This window comes from Phoxinus phoxinus, assembly GCF_949152265.1.
Source record: "Phoxinus phoxinus genome assembly, chromosome: 6".
NCBI lineage: Eukaryota > Metazoa > Chordata > Actinopteri > Cypriniformes > Leuciscidae > Phoxinus > Phoxinus phoxinus.
Genome location: NC_136881.1, coordinates 43,939,752 through 43,959,636, shown reverse-complemented (window position 1 = coordinate 43,959,636; position 19,885 = coordinate 43,939,752). Strand labels below are relative to the sequence as shown.

Below are 19,885 nucleotides of genomic sequence, written 5' to 3'. Positions count from 1 at the left end.
CTGCCGTTCCAGAGTCCCGTTTCCAAGATGGCCGTTGTTCCAGAGTATCGTCCCAATATGGCTGCCGTTCCAGAGCCTTCTGCCAGGATGGCCGCTGTTCCAGAACCCACAGCCGAGATGGCTGGCTAGCCTAAGTCAGTTGCGGACGATGCAGCGCTGACAATTGTGGCCACAGCTATCTTGTGTGTGGGACAAACATGCATCCACTCCAGCCCCTGACCAGTGTCCAGAGGCAACTCCAGCCCGTGAGGCCGCTCCAGTCAACAACCCCATAGCTCAGCCCAAGAAAATGTTGGGTGGGTGCCATATATCCCCGGCTGTACTGGCCAAGCCTAGCTCCTTGTGCGGGGCTGCGGAGGCCAATCCGCCATGGTGGCCCCCTGAACTTTCTTGCTATGTTCTGTTTTGATTTTTGTTGGGTGTCAGGAGTCCCCCATAGAGTGGGGGATCTGTAATGTCTAGTTCTGGTTATTGTTTCATGTTTCTTGTTACAGTCATGTCACTGTCTTGTCATGTGATTCCCTTGCCATCATGTCTAGTGTTTCCCTTGTCTTGTGTGTCATATTCTGATTGGTTCATTGTTTTATTGTGCACAGGTGTGTCTTGTTCAGTCATTATTCTTGTGTGTATTTAAGCCCTCATGTTTGCCATGTGTATTTGTCAAGTATTGTTATCTGTAACTACTGTTTGGTAAGTCCATGTTTTTCAAGCCATAAAAAAAAAAAATATATATATATATATATATATCCAAGCCAAGTCTTTGTTTTAAGTTTGATCGTGTTTGGGAAATAAAGCTGCACTTAGGTTCTATCAACTGGCCCGCAGTGGACTGTGCACTGTAACAGTAACATAAGACATTTGGCATTATCCGGAACCACAAATCGTCCCCCATTGCATTATTATACATTGCATTTAACATGATATAGTGTTTTAATGTAGTACTGACACTAAAACTCTGAAAACTTGCATTTTTTTTCTCACACTTTCATTTTGGGTGAACTATACACAATAAATATAGTCACTATACACAATACATATTGTTGCGTTTTTGTATTGTGATATATTGACACAATATATTGTTACACCCCTACTAACTACACATGAACTCTTCCTCAGAGATGCTTCTTCACTTTTCTCATGTCATCAAAAAGCTCTTTTAATATTTGCATGCCATTATTTCTAGAAAACGGTTCTGTCCCCGGGGGCCCGTCGTCACTGAGGGAGTGGCGCTGGCGCACATGAAGACCAGCTATAAACCACGGGCTTCACCACCGTCCTGCACTACACACACCTCTGTGTCATCACCGCCTCGCGTCTCTTCACCGCCGACATGTCGTTCAGCAGAGCTCAGCAGCACTTCTCCAACAGGTCTCTCTCCACCAGCCGCTCAATGGCTCCGGTTAGTTTCTCCAGCTTCAGAAGTCAGTCGGCTGGGTTAGGGTTTGGATCCGGCTCTGGGTCGGGCTTCGGGTCCGGGGCCGGTGCCGGTGCCGGTGCCGGTGCCGGTTCAGGGTTTGGGTCTGGGTTTGGGACTGGTTTTGGGACTGGTTTTGGGTCTGGGGCAGGATTCGGGGCAGGTTTTGGGTCAGGATTTGGGGCGGGTGGAGGTTCTCTCTCGGGGGCTTTGAGGATGGTTGGAGGCTCTCACTCGGGCGCAGGTGGAGGTTACGCCGGGGCCAGTTTCAGGGCCGTCTCGGGCTCTTTCTCAGAAGCCGTGTCCAACATCGTCAATGACAAACAGCAGCTGCAGGTTCTGAACGATCGTCTCGCGACCTACCTGGAGAAGGTCAAGCGCCTGGAGACCACGAACCTGGAGCTCAACGAGAAGCTCCGCGCGTTCACCGTCAACCGAGTCCAGAACAGCGTCAACCTGGAGCCCTACGAGATCCAGATCAAACCACTGCGGGAGAAGGTGAGTTTCTGCCAGTCTCAGGTTTTTCAGGCTTACATGCAATATGACCAATGAATTATAGCTTCACAAAACAAGTAATGACAATATAAATAAATATACAGTAAAAGAATAGCGGTAACACTTTACAATTAACTACCTTAGTTAACATGAACTAAGAATGAACAATACTTGTTCAGCATTTATTAATCTTAGTTCATTTTAATTTCAACATTTACTAATACGTTAAAATCAAAGGTTGTATTAGTTAACATTAGTTAATGTAATACAAACAATGAACAGCTGGATTTTCTGGTGTCTCCTCCAGCTCCTGCTTCTCATCCAGGAACACACGCGCATCGCTTTATCCGTGGACAACGCCAAACTGATCGCCGATGATTTCAGAATGAAGTGAGTTTGAGCTGGTAATGCAGCATCAGCTGCGCAGTTTAGTGTCTGACTGGATGAGCCGCATCCAAAGTGGTTTTGTCACTGTAAAGCACGGGTAAAGGTCCATTCACAACAAGAACAAGAACTTCTCGAATCGAATCTTCTCAAAAGCTCTTTGGATGCGGTGTATCATTGTGCACTTCGGTTTTTTACAAATTGTAAATACAATAATCATCACTGTAATCTTTACAACAGAGTCGTTTGGTCCTTGGTCGCCATTATCAATACGCAGATGTAAACATTGGTACCTGTTTATTTATAAATCAATTAGTAATTGTAACCATTAATAATTGGAACAATATTGATGTTCACATAAATGAGGAAAAAAACTGTATTAATGTCCACATAAACTCAGATAACTATAACTATACCCAAAATTTTAATTCTGTCAATACTCACTTTCATGTCATAGTAAACACTTAAGACTTTCGTTCAGAACATAATTTACCACTTCATTTACAAAATATGAATCTCCAGCATTTGTGTTTGAAGATGAACAAAAGTCCTACAGGTTTGGAACGACATGAGGGTGAGTAATTAATGACACAATTTACATTTAATTTTGGTTGATTTAACTCTTTAATGTCCACAACACGATAACTGTAGCGATAACTATATTAGTGTTCATCGCAATGTTTCTGATGATGGCGTGCGGTGCAGGTTCGAGACGGAGCTGTCCATGCGTCAGTCCGTGGAGGGAGACATCGCAGGCCTGAAGGCCCTGAAGAAGGAGTACGACTCCACCAACAGTGTGTTGCTGCAGGAGGTCACGGGCCTGAGCGAGGAGCGCACCGCTCTCAAAACTCTCCAGCACCAGGTGAGAGACACGGCCTCCTCGAAACTCTCCAGCACCAGGTGAGACACACGGCCTCCTCGGGTGACTTTACCCGGATGTGCAGGACTGTTCAGTGACTTCTGTGGAGCTCATCTGATGGGTTACTGAACATGTGCAAGTGTTATTATGGGAGGCTTTGAATTGTTTAATGACTTCGGTGCTAAAAGTAATATTTACACTAACATTTAATCATTAGCAGGTTGTAGTTAGGACAAAAAAATATTTTTTTGTTTAAGAAAAATAGCGTCACAGTCCAGCTTAAGTAAGTTCAGTGAGGGTTCATCAAGTGAAGTAAAGTGTGTGATGACCTTTGCCCTGTGCTTCAGGAGATGGTGTCGCTGCGCAGTCAGATGGTCGGCACGGTGACGGTGGATGTGAAGCAGGTCGAGAGCACGGATCTGTCCCGATTGCTGGCCGAGATCCGCTCCGAGTACGAGATGCTCATCGAGAACAACCGCCGAGAGCTGGAGAGCTGGTACACCAGACAGGTACACACACACACACACACACACACACACACACACACACGAGCTCGGTGTGTTTCACTGACGCTGATGCTGTGATGCAGGTGGAGAAGAAGCAGGAGGAGGCGACGCTGTACACGGAGACAACCATCAGCGGAAGCTCAGAGATCACAGAACACCGCAAACACAACATGAGCTTGCAGACACAGCTGGAGTCCTTAATGATGGAGGTACACACACACACACACACACACACACACACACACACACACACACACACACACACACACACACACACACACACCCACACACACACACAGCTGGAGTCCTTAATGATGGAGGTACACACACACACACACACACACACACACACACACACACACACACACACACACACACACACACACACACACACACACACATCAAAATTATGAAATGCTAAATTTAAAATATGACTTCAAATTGTTGGCATAAAACATCAAAATTATGACATACTAAGTTTAAATTATGACTTTAAAATGATGGCATAAAACATCACAATTATGAAATTCTAAGTTTAAAATATAATTTCAAAATGATGGCATAAAACATACTAAGTTTAAATGATAGCTTCAAAATTATGGCATGAAACGTAAAAATTATGACATACTAAGTTTAAATTATGACTTCAAAATTATGACATAAAACATCAAAATTATGACATACTAAGTTTAAATTATGACTTCTAAATTATGTCATAAAACATCAATATTATGAAATGCTAAGTTTAAAATATGATTTCAAAATGATGGCATAAAACATACTAAGTTTAAATGATAGCTTCAAAATTATGGCATGAAACGTAAAAATTATGACATGCTAAATTGAAAATTTGACTTCAAAATTATGGCATAAAACATAAAAATTAGGAAATGCTAAGTTTATAATATGACTTCAAATTGATGGCATAAAACATCAAAATTCTGACATGCTAAGTTTAAATTATGACTTTAAAATGATGGCTTAAAATATCACAATTATGAAATTCTAAGTTTAAAATATGATTTCAAAATGATGGCATAAAACATACTAAGTTTAAATGATAGCTTCAAAATTATGGCATGAAACGTAAAAATTATGACATACTAAGTTTAAATTATGACTTCAAAATTATGTCATAAAACATCAATATTATGAAATGCTAAGTTTAAATTATGACTTCTAAATTATGTCATAAAACATCAATATTATGAAATGCTAAGTTTAAAATATGATTTCAAAATGATGGCATAAAACATACTAAGTTTAAATGATAGCTTCAAAATTATGGCATGAAACGTAAAAATTATGACATGCTAAATTGAAAATTTGACTTCAAAATTATGGCATAAAACATAAAAATTAGGAAATGCTAAGTTTATAATATGACTTCAAATTGATGGCATAAAACATCAAAATTCTGACATGCTAAGTTTAAATTATGACTTTAAAATGATGGCATAAAACATCACAATTATGAAATTCTAAGTTTAAAATATGATTTCAAAATGATGGCATAAAACATACTAAGTTTAAATGATAGCTTCAAAATTATGGCATGAAACGTAAAAATTATGACATACTAAGTTTAAATTATGACTTCTAAATTATGTCATAAAACATCAATATTATGAAATGCTAAGTTTAAAATATGATTTCAAAATGATGGCATAAAACATCAAAATTATGAAATGCTAAGTTTAAATTATGACTTCAAAATTATGACATAATTTGACTTCAAAATGATGGCATAAAACATCAAAATTATGAAATGCTAAGTTTAAATTATGACTTCAAAATTATGACATAAAACATCAAAATTATGACATACTAAGTTTAAATTATGACTTCTAAATTATGTCATAAAACATCAATATTATGAAATGCTAAGTTTAAAATATGATTTCAAAATGATGGCATAAAACATACTAAGTTTAAATGATAGCTTCAAAATTATGGCATGAAACGTAAAAATTAGGAAATGCTAAGTTTATAATATGACTTCAAAATTATGACATAAAACATCAAAATTATGACATACTAAGTTTAAATTATGACTTCTAAATTATGGCATAAAACATCAAAATTCTGACATGCTAAGTTTAAATTATGACTTTAAAATGATGGCATAAAACATCACAATTGTGAAATTCTAAGTTTAAAATATAATTTCAAAATGATGGCATAAAACATACTAAGTTTAAATGATAGCTTCAAAATTATGGCATGAAACGTAAAAATTATGACATGCTAAATTGAAAATTTGACTTCAAAATTATGGCATAAAACATCAAAATTAGGAAATGCTAAGTTTATAATATGACTTCAAAATTATGGCATAAAACATCAAAATTATGACATAGTAAGTTTAAATTATGATTTCAGAATGATGGCATAAAACATCAGAATAATGAAGTGCTGAGTGTGAAATGCGTGTGCCTGTGCAGAAGGGCAGTGTGGAGCAGCGTCTGGTGGAGCTCCAGGGTCAGTACCAGGCTCAGATCTTCTCTCTGAGTCAGCTGGCCGGCGGCCTGGAGGGGGAGCTGTCGTCAGTGCGCGAGAGTGCGATGCAGCAGAGCCGCGACTATCAGCTGCTGCTGAGCACCAAAGTGCAGCTGGAGCGCGAGATCAGCACCTATAAAGCCCTGCTAGAGGGCGCCGGAGAGTTCACCGGCTTCAGTGTAACTCTCCCCGCGGTGAGGAAAGCAGAGCTCCTGAGCGGAGCGGCGGCATCGGGCTCGGCAGGTGAGCGATGCTACGCAACAGAGTCATAATTATGACATACAAAATTATTCAATGAAATGTTGGAATTTTGTCATAATTATGACAAAAAAATTAAACAACTTAAAAAGTTATAAGTCGAAAAAATTATATGTCGAAAATTGACAAAAAATATCTAAAATTATGACATACTACTGTAGGTCATAATAATGAGATGAAATGTTTAAATTATTACAAAAAAAACTTAAATTACTTAAAAAGTCATAATAATGACAAGTCGAAATTCACAAAAAGTCAAAATTATGACATACTAAGTCATAATTATGAGATGAAATGTTGGATTTATGACAAAAAACTTGAATGACTTAAAAAGTTATAATTATGATATAAGTTGAAATTGACAAAAATCTAAAATTATGACAGTAGTTCATAATTATGAGATGCAATCTTTGAATTATGACAAAAAACTTGAATGACTTAAAAAGTCATAATTATGACAAGCCGGAATTGACCAAAAATCTAAATTATTCGATGAAATGTTGGAATTATGACAAAAAAATTAAACAACTTACAAAGTTAAAAGTGGAAAAATTATGACAAGTCGAAATTGACAAAAAAATCTAAAATTATGACATATTACTGTAGGTCATAATTATGAGATGAAATGTTTGAATTATGACAAAAAACTTGAATGACTTAAAAAGTCATAATTATGACAAGCCGGAATTGACCAAAAATCTAAATTATTCGATTAAATGTTGGAATTATGACAAAAATAATGTATGACAAAGTTTTGGTCAAAATTCCAACATTTCATATCATAATTATGACTTCAGTATGTCATAATTTTTGATTTTTTTGTCATTTTCGACTTGTCATAATTTTTTGACTAATGTCATAATTATTACTTTTTAAATCAAGTCGAATTTAACAAAAAGTCAAAATGATCACATACTAAGTCATAATTATGAGATGAAATGTTGGAATTTTGACAAAAAAACAAATGACATAAAAAGTTATAATTATGATATTAGTCAAAATTGACAAAAAGTCCAAATTATGACATACTAATTCATAATTATGACAAGTTTATGATGAGTTTTTTTCCTAATTTCATTATTTCTTCTCATAAATATGATATAACATTTATGACATACTAAGTCATAATTATGAGATGAATAGTCATAATTATGATTTTTTTTTTTTATAATTTAAGTTTTTTGTTATAATTTCAACATTTCTTATTATGATGAGCACTTGAAAATACTGTGAATAATTCTAGGTAAATTTTGTACTAAATTGTTTAGATTTTTAGAATGCATTTTTGGAAAGTTTTTTTTCCTTAGTCCAGTTAAATTTAAATGTTTAACAAAACAGACTGCGCAACATTACGTTTGTGGAGTCGAAAAGAAGTCGCGTTTTCAAACAGCTGTTCAGGTTTTTGTTTTCGCTATGATGTTTATCAAATAACACCAAATACTTAAAGACTTGTGTTCATTTGCACTTCAATCTGTTTGAAAAACTTGCAATAATAAACAATACACAAAGTTCAATTCAATACTGCGATAAAAGCTTTAGCGATTATCGTGATATGAAAATGTAATTCATCACATGCTTATAAAGTCTTGGCTCGTTTCTTCATGTTGATCAAGACGGTCATTGGTTTGATGTGCAGGTGGAATCGCTGTCAGCTCCTCGAGCATGACCACAGTGGGTGGAGCTATAGACGATACAGTGGGCGGAGCTATAGCCGATACAGTGGGCGGAGCTACAGCAGATGCTGTGGCTTCAGTGGGCGGAGCTACACCAGCTGAGGTACGATCCGTTTATATCTTGAAACCAGAAACCAGTGTGTGTTGAGTTACTGCTGCATGAGATCATACTCCTCCACGTGCGTCTCCTCCAGTATCACATCGCTGATGGCATTTTACATTGTCTGACTGTGTTTGATGTCAGTAAATGTCACGTATAAAGTGTCCTGCAGTTACAGGCCAGTGCTATTATCCCATCGATGTTATAACTATGTTATAGTTCTAGTAATATTTTGAATTAGCTTTTTATTTTTATATTTGGCGACTAGGTCAAATAAAATGTTTATATATTTAGTTTGTTTAAAGGTGCTGTGTGTAACTTTTTCACTCTACTAAAGCATACAAATCCCATAATATGTTTGCATATATTGAGGAAACGTGCTAAGTTCACACACTCGTTGCTCTGAGCAACACTTGTACAGCAGTTATTGTTTTCTGAAATGTGTGTTTCCAGGCTGGAATGTTTGTTTTTGTTTTGGTCTGTGACACCGCACGTTGACAATTTGCCGATTTTCATTGTCCATTGCGCTCGTTCCTGTTGTGTGTGCTCAAACTGGCAACCCGCATGAGCACCGTCGAGTCTGTGGAGGCGGGAGAAACCACGATCTCAGATATTTTGAATTGGACTGCAGTACCTATTTCAACCAATAGCTGTCGTTTTTACAGGGGGTGCTGGTGGCGGCGACGGCGACGGCGGCGACGGCGGCGACGGCGGCGGCGGGGTGGGGATACTGACACACAATCAAAGACGGTACAGTTTATTCCCCGTCCTATACAGTTCTGCAGGCAGGGGCGTTTGTTTATAAAACAGGGTGGGTCGCTAGGCAGCTTAGGGGGGTTCGGGGGCATGCTCCCCCGCGAATTTTTGGATTTCTCAGACCTAAATATGTGCATTTTAAGGTGTTTGAAGGCCAACAAATTGGAATACAATAGAAGCAAATAATGAATAAAAATACGTTTATTTGTATTATGTCCAAACTTTTGTTTCGTCATGTTTTCATAGCTCAATAGCGTTTCGGTGTGCTCAGATGTGCGCGCGCTGCGGTCGCTAGGAAACATGCACAGACGCGCGCGGACATGGATTTCTACAACCACAAGTAGATTAAGTGTTCATAAACCGCATAACGGCCAAAAAAAGGCCTAAGTGCCACAAAGTAACAGACTATGCACATCTGTCTTATCCGAGGGACATTCTTAAACGCTTAACGATCCTTTATATAAATCTGGGCCTGCATGGCGGCAGGAAAAAGACGCAGAGATGTAAGACACCGTGTCTCTACCTTACGATGATTTCGGTACACCAAAGGTACCGGGAAGTTTGCCGGCGGGAACTACAGTAGCTTGTCCTGCTCGTAGTAGTTGCGCAACTTGTGCGTGGGCCGTGAGTGTGCGTGCTGCGTAGGCGCGCCAAGGCACATCTGATTGGCTAATACTACACACTGAAGATAAATTAAATAATTTTTAATTAAACAATAACTAAAATGATCCATCTCTTCATCCCACACACCAAACGTGACATACAAAATGTGTGGAACAGAAACAACAACCAGAAATATTTATAAGCTATCATTTTATTGTCATCACAGTTTGCCAAAGGGGGTGCTGCAGCGCCTGCAGCACCCCTAGTTCCCGCGTCCATGCAGACTGCACCTTTAATATTTTCTGTAATGTGAGTTATGTAATCCGATTACTTTTTTCCAAGTCATGTGTACAGTAATGCATTACTTTTACATTTCCAACTAAATATCTGTTAATCTTTCAAATAAGCAACTCAAGTTACTTAGTTTTTTGAATTATTGCATTATTGATATTATTATGAGTGTTGTATGTTGAGAATGAAGCGTCTAAAACTGTACGGTTGTACATTCTCACACGCCGTAAGAGAAGAATTGTGTGTGATTTCACTGAGGAGATTTTTAAATCCAGTCCGTCTGGTTTTGCAGATATAAAGTCCACTGGAGGGTCATCGTGGTCTGGGTGATGTCATCGCCGCTCAACCAATCAGAACCCGATGTGTGTTTTATGCTGCATAACCCTGTCCAGCATCAATAAACAAACCCTTTAAACCACTCTAAGTGTTTCTTTGGTCACATTCATGAAAGATTTGCTGTATGTGGCTGAGCGGCCGTTAGGATGGCTCGCCAATGTATTCGATTTCTCTAATACAGAAGTAGGCTTGACCAGAGTCCTTGTGGGAGAAGACTTTACTGACGCTAGTGTAGCACAGTTCTTCAGCAGCGATGTTAGCGTGTCGGCCTCCAAAGAGTCTTAAAGGGTTAGTTCACCCAAAAATGTAGTAATTACTGTCCCTCATGTTGTTCAACCCCGTAAGACTTTCCGGTTTCACTTTATTTGGATGGTCCCTTTAACACATTCTGTTGTCTATGAGTAACATTGCCCCTTCATGTCTACTACCTGTCATTAGAGTGTTAGTAGAGCATTAGTAGACTGGTAGGGTTAGGGTTAGAATAAGTTGACAAGTACTAACAAAGTTACTTATAGTCAGTATAATATCTGTTTGAGGAGCATCACGATAAAGAGTTAGCAGATATTAAGCAGACAGTGTAATACTCTAATGAGAGTTAGCTGATATGTAGTGGCACAGTTACTTATAAGCCCCATTCACACAGCACTTTGAACCCGGCAAATTGCCGGCAAATTGCCGGAACGCCTTCTGTGTGAACGCAAACACGACCCGGGTTTAATGCCGGGATCGATGCCGGGTTGGGGACCTAGTAACATTGCCGTGTTCAGACCCGGAACGCGCGCTGTGTGAACAAAAGCCAGGACAAATGCCGTAAGGGGTGTGTCGTAGTGATGATGTACGAGCCTTCGCAATGTGGTAGTTATCGTGCCACTCTGTTACTCTGTTAGAAGAAAGTTTGTGTTCGTCATCGATACAAGAAAGAACGAAAAGATGTCTGCAAACTGGACTGAAGCAGAGACCCGAGAGCTCCTTGCAATCCGCGCCGAAGCTGAGATCGTTCGTTCGCCACCTTATACGTCACATCATAACGTCACGCGTCTATCCGGGACATACCCGGGTTGTGTGTGAACGCGCTCTCTGATTCCGGCAAATCACTGGCAGTGTGAATGAACCATTTTCAAACGAACCCGGGTCAAATCCCGGGTCACTTTATCCGTGTATTTTCCGGAATCTCTGTGTGAAAGGGGCTATAGTTAACAGCATCAAAATAAAGTCTTACCGACTTTCCAGGCTCAGTCACAATGTAAATGCATCTGACTAAAGATGACTGAATATACACATAATCTTTCAAAAGTCATACAAAAGTCATACAATACAAAAGTAAAGACACAAACACAAGCTGTCAGCAGTTATCCGGTTTATTATCCGCCGACGAGCACACACACTGAAGCATACACACTGAGCTGAAGCAGGTTAAAGAAGAGCGCTTGAGGACGTTCACTAGTACAGCACTTGAGGAGATCTGTGTGTCCTTCAGGAGTTTGTGGACGTCTGTGTTCTGCCACTTACACACACATTCATAACCTTCATCTGCCTCCTGCCAGAGTAAAGGAAGGACATTCAGTTCATATAGTGTGAAACTCCAGCCAGATGTGTCTCAATAAGTGTGTGTTACCTGTTTAGAGTGTGTGTGTGTTACCTGTTTAGTGTGTGTGTGTGTTACCTGTTTAGTGTGTGTGTGTTACCTGTTTAGTGTGTGTGTGTTACCTGTTTAGTGTGTGTGTGTTACCTGTTTAGTGTGTGTGTGTTACCTGTTTAGTGTGTGTGTGTTACCTGTTTAGTGTGTGTGTTACCTGTTTAGTGTGTGTGTGTTACCTGTTTAGTGTGTGTGTGTTACCTGTTTAGTGTGTGTGTGTTACCTGTTTAGTGTGCGTCAGTCGGGTTGGTTCCGCAGACCGGCTCTCCTTCAGCCACGTACCACACCTCATTATGCCTGTTCAACAGCTTCAGAGGACTGACACACACACACACACACACACACACACACACACACACACACACACAATCAATAAATAATGTTTGCATCGATTAGGTTATTTTCCTGTTTATTACTGTGAAGCTGCTTAGAAACGATCTGTATTGTATAAAGTGCTGTAGAAATAAAGCTGAAAATGACGTGTCGTGAACTGAAAAGTTATTTAAGCAAAACACTGTGTGTGTGTGTGTGTGTGTCGAGACCTGTCGTAGCCCACGGCGTAGTGGTGTGTGTGGTTGTAGTGCGCGTGGGCTCTGGTCAGCGCTCGACTCAGCAGGTGTGTGTGTGTGTGTGTGTGTGTCACACATCATCTTTCCTCTCTCTGACCAACCAACTAGATATAAACCAATCTGGCTTCAAGAAAGGACATTCAACCGAGACTGCATTGCTGTCAGTCACAGAAGCCCTACGGATCGCAAAAGCTGCCTCCAAATCATCAGTTCTCATTCTCCTGGATCTGTCTGCTGTGCCTTCGACACTGTGAATCATCAGATCGCCCTGTCCACCCTCTCATCACTGGGCATCACAGGAACTCCTCTCCACTGGTTTGAGTCCTATCTCACAGGTAGGTCCTTCAGGGTCACGTGGAGTGGCGAGGTATCCAAAGCACATCAACTGACTACAGGGGTTCCTCAGGGTTCAGTTCTTGGACCGCTCCTCTTCTCCATTTACACCACATCACTGGGACCCATCATACAGGCACATGGCTTCTCTTACCATTGCTATGCTGATGACACCCAGCTCTACCTCTCATTTCCACCTGATGATCCCACAGTAGCTACACGTATCTCAAGCTGCCTGGCGGACATCTCGGCATGGATGAAGGAACATCACCTGCAGCTCAACCTGGCAAAGACTGAGCTTCTCGTCCTCCCTGCCAATCCGTCTCTACAGCACGACTTCACTATCCAGCTAGATTCAACTTTAATCACCCCATCAAGGTCGGTCAGAAACCTTGGAGTAACATTTGATGAGCATCTGACCTTCACAGACCACATCACAAAGACAGCTCGATCATGCAGGTTTGCACTGCACAACATCAGGAAGATCAGGCCCTTCCTAACTGAGCATGCAACACAACTTCTCGCCCAGGCCTTGGTTATCTCTAGGCTGGATTACTGCAATGCTCTTCTGGCTGGTCTTCCATCATCTGCAACTAAACCTCTACAAATGATCCAGAATGCTGCAGCCCGTCTTGTCTTCAACGAGCCCAAAAGGCCCCACGTCACTCCTCTGTTCACCTCTCTGCACTGGCTACCACTCGCTGCTCGCATCAAGTTCAAGGCATTGACGCTTGCTTACAGATCGACCACAGGCTCAGCTCCCTCCTACTTTCACTCGCTCCTACGAGTCTACATCCCTACCAGAAGCCTGCGATCGGTCAATGAGCGACGACTCGTGGTACCATCACAGAGAGCCACAAAATCACTCTCCAGAACATTCTCATTCACGGTTCCATGCTGGTGGAATGATCTCCCTACCCTCGTCCGGAATGCAGAATCCCTGACCACATTCAAAAGACAACTGAAAACTCATCTCTTCCGTGAACACTTGACATAAAAAAAACAACAACCCTTCTCTTTAATCCTCCCTTGTTTTGGCTTATGCTACTCTGAGTAATGCCAGAACTTTGTATTTTGAGCACTTCTTGCGTTATTTTTGCCTCCTCACGATGACTCGCTTGCTGTAGTCCTCAGTTGTAAGTCGCTTTGGATAAAAGCGTCTGCTAAATGACTAAATGTAAAATGTAAATGTGTGTGTCGAGACCTGTCGTAGCCCACGGCGTAGTGGTGTGTGTGGTTGTAGTGCGCGTGGGATCTGGTCAGCGCGCGGCTCAGCAGGTGTGTGTGTGTGTGTGTGTGTGTGTGTCGAGACCTGTCGTAGCCCACGGCGTAGTGGTGTGTGTGGTTGTACTGCGCGTGGGCTCTGGTCAGCGCGCGGCTCAGCAGGTGTGTGTGTGTGTGTGTGTCGAGACCTGTCGTAGCCCACGGCGTAGTGGTGTGTGTGGTTGTAGTGCGCGTGGGCTCTGGTCAGCGCGCGGCTCAGCAGGTGTGTGTGTGTCGAGACCTGTCGTAGCCCACGGCGTAGTGGTGTGTGTGGTTGTAGTGCGCGTGGGCTCTGGTCAGCGCGCGGCTCAGCAGGTGTGTGTGTGTGTGTGTGTGTGTGTGTCGAGACCTGTCGTAGCCCACGGCGTAGTGGTGTGTGTGGTTGTACTGCGCGTGGGCTCTGGTCAGCGCGCGGCTCAGCAGGTGTGTGTGGAGTCGAGACGTGATCGACAGCATCCAGCCGCCGTAACTCCGCACGTACACGTCCATGTCGGGCATCTCCGTGAAATACAGCTGAAGAAACACCACACACACTGACATGCTGGGTTTTTATTGGAAACTTCAGGAACTTTAATAAACTTTTTTTATTAAAAATAATGTAAATAAAGCTAAATTAAGCCTTTCAGGTTTTGCTCAATTTCTGTTACTAATCAACTTTAATTGAATAAGTGTGACTTATCACGTGACTCTCAGATTGAAGCAAGAAGGTTGGCAAGAAATGAGGGATCACACTGAGGTTTACATCAGCCCAGTGGCAGGATCTCCAGAAGGGAATGCCAATGGGATGCACCATCTCCCCAATCCTCTTTATGTTGGGCATGAACCTGCTAACAGCAGCAGTGGACAGCATAGCCCTGGAGTCGGGCATTATTCAGCCGGTGCTGCGGGGGTTCATAGAAGACCTAACAATAACAACTGTGGCCCATGTCCAAGCGAGATGTGTACTGGAAACCCCAGACAAAGTGGGCACTTGGGCAAGGTTGTCCTTTAAAGGGATACTTCACCAATTAGCATTAAGCTTTGTATCAGTAGAAAGTATTTTTGAATGACCTTGCTTCCCCCTCTCATGTCCCCCTTAGACGAGAGATTTGCAGGGAGCGGACTCGAGCGGGGGCGGACTCGAGCGGGGGAGGACTCGAGCGGGGGCGGACTCGAGCGGCGGAGGACTCGAGCGGGGGCGGACTCGAGCGGGGGAGGACTCGAGCGGGGGCGGACTCGAGTGGGGGCGGACTCGAGCAGGGGCAGACTCGAGTGGGGGCGGACTCGAGCGGGTGCAGGGGGCGGACTCGAGCAGGTGCAGACTCGAGCGGGAGCGGACTCGAGTGGGGGCGGACTCGAGCGGGGGAGGACTCGAGCGGGAGCGGACTCGAGCGGGAGCGGACTCGAGTGGGGGCGGACTCGAGCGGGAGCGGACTCGAGCGGGAGCGGACTCGAGCGGGGGCGGACTCGAGCGGGGGCGGACTCGAGCGGGGGCGGACTCGAGCGGGGGCGGACTCGAGCGGGGGCGGACTCGAGCGGGGGCGGACTCGAGCGGGGGAGGACTCGAGCGGGGGAGGACTCGAGCGGGGGAGGACTCGAGCGGGTGCAGGGGGCGGACTCGAGCGGGGGCGGACTCGAGCGGGGGCGGACTCGAGTGGGTGCAGGGGGCGGACTCGAGCAGGTGCAGACTCGAGCGGGAGCGGACTCGAGCGGGGGCGGACTCGAGCGGGAGCGGACTCGAGTGGGTGCAGGGGGCGGACTCGAGCAGGTGCAGACTCGAGCGGGAGCGGACTCGAGCGGGGGCGGACTCGAGCGGGGGCGGACTCGAGCGGGGTGCAGGGGGGCGGACTCGAGCAGGGGGTGGAGCCTCTGGACGTCACCTTCTCATTGGTGGGAGTGGGCGGACGCTCCTGATAGGCTGACGGCAACAGGAAGCTGAGCGAGACTCGGGCGGGTGCAGGGGGCGGACTCGAGCGGGGGCGGACTCGAGCAGGACTCGGGCGGGGGCGGACTCGAGCAGGACTCGGGCGGGGGCGGACTCGAGCAGGACTCGGGCGGGGGCGGACTCGAGCAGGACTCGAGCGGGGGCGGACTCGAGCGGGTGCAGGGGGCGGACTCGAGCGGGTGCAGACTCGAGCGGGGGCGGACTCGAGCGGGTGCAGGGGGCGGACTCGAGCGGGGGCGGACTCGAGCGGGGGAAGACTCGAGCGGGGGCGGACTCGAGCGGGGGCGGACTCGAGCAGGGGAGGACTCGAGCGGGGGCGGACTCGAGCGGGGGCGGACTCGAGCGGGGGCGGACTCGAGCAGGGGAGGACTCGAGCGGGGGCGGACTCGAGCAGGTGCAGACTCGAGCAGGGGCGGACACGAGCGGGGGCGGACTCGAGCGGAGGGGGACTCGAGCGGGTGCAGGGGGCGGACTTGAGCAGGGGCGGACTTGAGCAGGGGAGGACTCGAGCAGGGGAGGACTCGAGCGGGGGAGGACTCGAGCGGGGGCGGACTCGAGCGGGGGCGGACTCGAGCGGGGGCGGACTCGAGCGGGGGCGGACTCGAGCGGGAGCGGACTCGAGCGGGAGCGGACTCGAGCGGGGGCGGACTCGAGCAGAGGGCGGACTCGAGCAGGTGCAGACTCGAGCAGGGGCGGACACGAGCGGGGGCGGACTCGAGCGGAGGCGGACTCGAGCAGGGGAGGACTCGAGCGGGGGCAGACTCGAGTGGGGGCGGACTCGAGCAGGGGAGGACTCGAGCGGGGGCAGACTCGAGCAGGGGCGGACACGAGCGGGGGCGGACTCGAGCGGAGGGGGACTCGAGCGGGTGCAGGGGGCGGACTTGAGCAGGGGGTGGAGCCTCTGGACGTCACCTTCTCATTGGTGGGAGTGGGCGGACGCTCCTGATAGGCTGACGGCAACAGGAAGCTGAGCGTGTAGATCGCCGGTTCCCACATCTTCACTTCCTCAGGAACTTCAACAAGCACCGGAGCCGTCATCTCAAACGTCACACCTACACACACACACACACACACAGCTGTGTCAGTCGCTTCACCTGACAGCACGTTTATGATGTGAACATGCTCACTGACCCTCTTTATTGGCTCCAGAGATGTAATGATAGAGGCGTCTGAAGGCCATGGCGGCTCCAACGCCGAGGAAATACGCCTCCGCGTCCGTGGAGACCCAGCGCGAGGACGAGTAGCGGCGCACCTACACACACATCAGACTTCAGATTTTTTTTTATTTACCTTTAAATTACAAGATTTGATCAATAAATAATAAATAAATAGTAATTTAAGCACATTCCTCACATTCTTTCAACTTAAATTCAAAATAACTCACAAGTTCATGCATAACCCTTTTAATTCAGCTCTAAATATCTAACATTGAGTGTCTTTGCCGACCGCTTGTGGAAAATAATAATATAAGATGATATTTCCTGACTCTAGATGGGTTTATATCTCTATATGGAGCAGATGAGCTGTTCCGCTGGGTCCTAAAGCCAGTCTCTTCAGTGTGCATTCAGATACACATGTAGACATTATAACACAAGTAAGACGCCCACTGAAAAACTACCAACAAGAAGTAGATCTTCTGTGTGAGGAATTGGAGTTGGTACACCAGTTCAAGTACCTTGGGATTATACTAGATTCAAACCTCAATTTCAGAAAGCACATAAAAATTTAAATAAATAAATGTAATTTACAAAATAACAAACAAATTTCATTACAACAGAGGCTGCCAAATCCTATCTCCATTGTATGATCTTTTCTCACACGCTTCACAGTCTGGTCATTTGCTGGTGTCACTGCATTAAAACCCATTGATCAACTTTATAAAAAGCAGTTAAGATATTTGACAGAAAACCACAGTCGGTTCACCTTTGTTCAATTCTAGAGGAGTATCAAGTTTTTTAAATATTAAAGTTTTTAAAGTAGCTGTCTTATCTATAGGTCATTGAACCCCTGGGGGATCTTATCCAAAGAGAAATAGCAAAACTAGACTGTGAAGTACTTCTTAGAAAGTCTACGTTTGCACAAACGTCCTCTCTCTTAAAGGCTGCACAGATTGGAACAGTGTGCCCACAGAGATTAGAAGTAACCCCACCTTTGTATCATTTAAGAAACAGCTTAAAAGATGCCTGAATAATAATCAAAAATGTGAACATTAGGTAAGAAGGTAGATTTATTTATATTTTTATACAGTAACAAGCATATGCACAGGCATTTACACAGCTTAAGTATTACTAGTATATTATATAGTATAGGTACTTTTAATGTTTTTTAGCTCTATATGTTTATTAGTTGTTGCATGTTGTGTTTGTTTGTGTTTTTTTTTGTATGTCTGGGACTACGGACGGAAATTAGCATTGTGCTAAATCCGGCGTATTTACGTTAATTTCGATTGTACGTTCATTAATATGCACTGTTAGCCTGGGAAAACCCAGACCACTTCCGGCAAATTTAGATTTGCTCTGCAAGTGGGTCTGGCAAAGAGCCCATTGAAACCCATTTCCAATCCGTCGAAATCGCGGCACCAATCAGAAACGTTGGGGCGGACTTTACACGATGACGACAGAGCAGAGACGGTGAAGCAGATTTAGTACATTACAGAGATGGATGCCGCCGTGGAACATCACAACATCACTCGTTCGAATCAGCTATCGCGTCTGTTTCAAGCGATTTAAAATAGTCATTTTCGTTAACACAAACAGAGAATTGCTGAGTGTCTCGACTCTCGAGATGTTTCTCCGTTGCTCTGCATACGTCATGTCATTCATCGCTCTGATTGGTTTTAGATCTATCCGACGTTCGTTGGTGACGCCCCTGTGGAAATGAATTGTCTATGGAGCTTTGCCAGACCCTAACTCAGTTACAACTGAGAGTGGTCTGGGTTTTCCCAGGCTAATGCACTGTCCCATCTAAATAAATAAATAAATACAAATAAATACAATCAAATAAAATACATTTTTGGTAAAGTTTTAGCATTTTTAGTTTGAATTTTGAGCATTTGGGGGTTTTGTATGTGTACTGAAGCACTGAAGGGCTCAAATTGACCCGAGAGGGAAGGATGTGTTACTTTTTTACATTTCAACTACAAAACTCCTCGAATTTGTGTGTGTATTTGTGGTTCAAGTGCGACTCAAACACTCAATTTTTAAAAATTTCTACAATATTTTCCGGGTCAAAATGACCCGAGGGAAGGATGAGGGTTAGACGAGTCACTTCACTCGACGGCCATCTTTGAAACATGCAAGTCCATCTCTTTGAATGGGGAAACGTACATTTCGTACTTTTAAATGTTCTTAACATTGCATTTCCTTCAGCCTGAGGCGTATTCATTTCACTTTAGCTGTGAAAGGGCCTTAACACTTGCCACATTTGTTGTTATTAAAAAACAAACAAGCAAGTCCAGCCGAGGCGAGAGAACGGAGCTGAAGTAATGTAACGCGTGACTTTTCTTAAAAAGTAACGCAATTAGTTGAGGCAATATTGTAATGCATAACTTTCCCCAACACTGTTCTCTCTCTATCTCTGCTGTGACTCAGTAGTGCTCGCCTGACCTCGTACTCGGCCGTCCTGCAGAGCAGATCGAACTGCAGACACTCCCCAGACGCGGTGCAGACCCTGCCGGACGAGTTACTGCGGGACACAGACACGGTTACTGTCCTGCTGGCGGCCAGACAAACATTAATAAAGCTAATAATGATGAGGAACATCTGACCCGACGCTGCTGACGGCCAGCGACTCCAGCGACAGCAGCGCCACAACACACACACTCCTGGAAACACACACAATACGGCCACATCGATTTTCATATTGTAATACTATTGACACAAAACACTAGAAATCTTCTTTTGTGTTTCTCAGAAGAAAGAAACACATTCTGGCGAGTACATGATGATGACATGATCAACTACAGCTTTAACTTCTGTAATGAAACC

At 44.2% G+C, this 19,885-nt stretch overlaps 2 protein-coding genes across 3 annotated transcripts in view; one reads left to right on the top strand and one right to left on the bottom strand.

Annotated features, from left to right (window-relative positions):
* Positions 1-1,183: 1,183 nt before the first annotated feature.
* LOC307000070 (keratin, type I cytoskeletal 19) lies at positions 1,184-10,256 on the top strand. 2 transcript variants are annotated; one of them, XM_079615311.1, is made up of 9 exons: positions 1,274-1,912; positions 2,217-2,299; positions 2,999-3,155; positions 3,500-3,661; positions 3,742-3,867; positions 6,103-6,400; positions 8,052-8,191; positions 8,854-8,938; positions 10,131-10,256. In XM_079615311.1, exons 1-8 carry the CDS (start codon positions 1,331-1,333, stop codon positions 8,920-8,922), a joined length of 1,617 nt encoding a protein of 538 aa, XP_079471437.1. In that variant the 5' UTR covers positions 1,274-1,330; the 3' UTR covers positions 8,923-8,938; positions 10,131-10,256. The 2 variants fall into 2 exon arrangements, with proteins under 2 accessions (XP_079471438.1, XP_079471437.1); XM_079615312.1 differs by lacking the exon at positions 8,854-8,938 and having other exon boundaries at positions 1,184-1,912.
* A 1,259-nt stretch (positions 10,257-11,515) lies between these two features.
* The window catches only part of soul5l (heme-binding protein soul5, like), an 11,357-nt gene continuing 2,987 nt past the window's right edge, over positions 11,516-19,885 (bottom strand). Inside the window, exons 2-8 of the mRNA XM_079617387.1 lie at positions 19,666-19,722; positions 19,505-19,583; positions 17,031-17,151; positions 16,812-16,951; positions 14,325-14,488; positions 12,034-12,128; positions 11,516-11,711 (exon numbers count right to left, since the gene is read on the bottom strand). Coding sequence (XP_079473513.1) covers positions 12,038-12,128; positions 14,325-14,488; positions 16,812-16,951; positions 17,031-17,151; positions 19,505-19,583; positions 19,666-19,722 — 652 coding nt within the window. The 3' untranslated portion in view covers positions 11,516-11,711; positions 12,034-12,037. The remainder of the gene's footprint in view (positions 11,712-12,033; positions 12,129-14,324; positions 14,489-16,811; positions 16,952-17,030; positions 17,152-19,504; positions 19,584-19,665; positions 19,723-19,885) is intronic.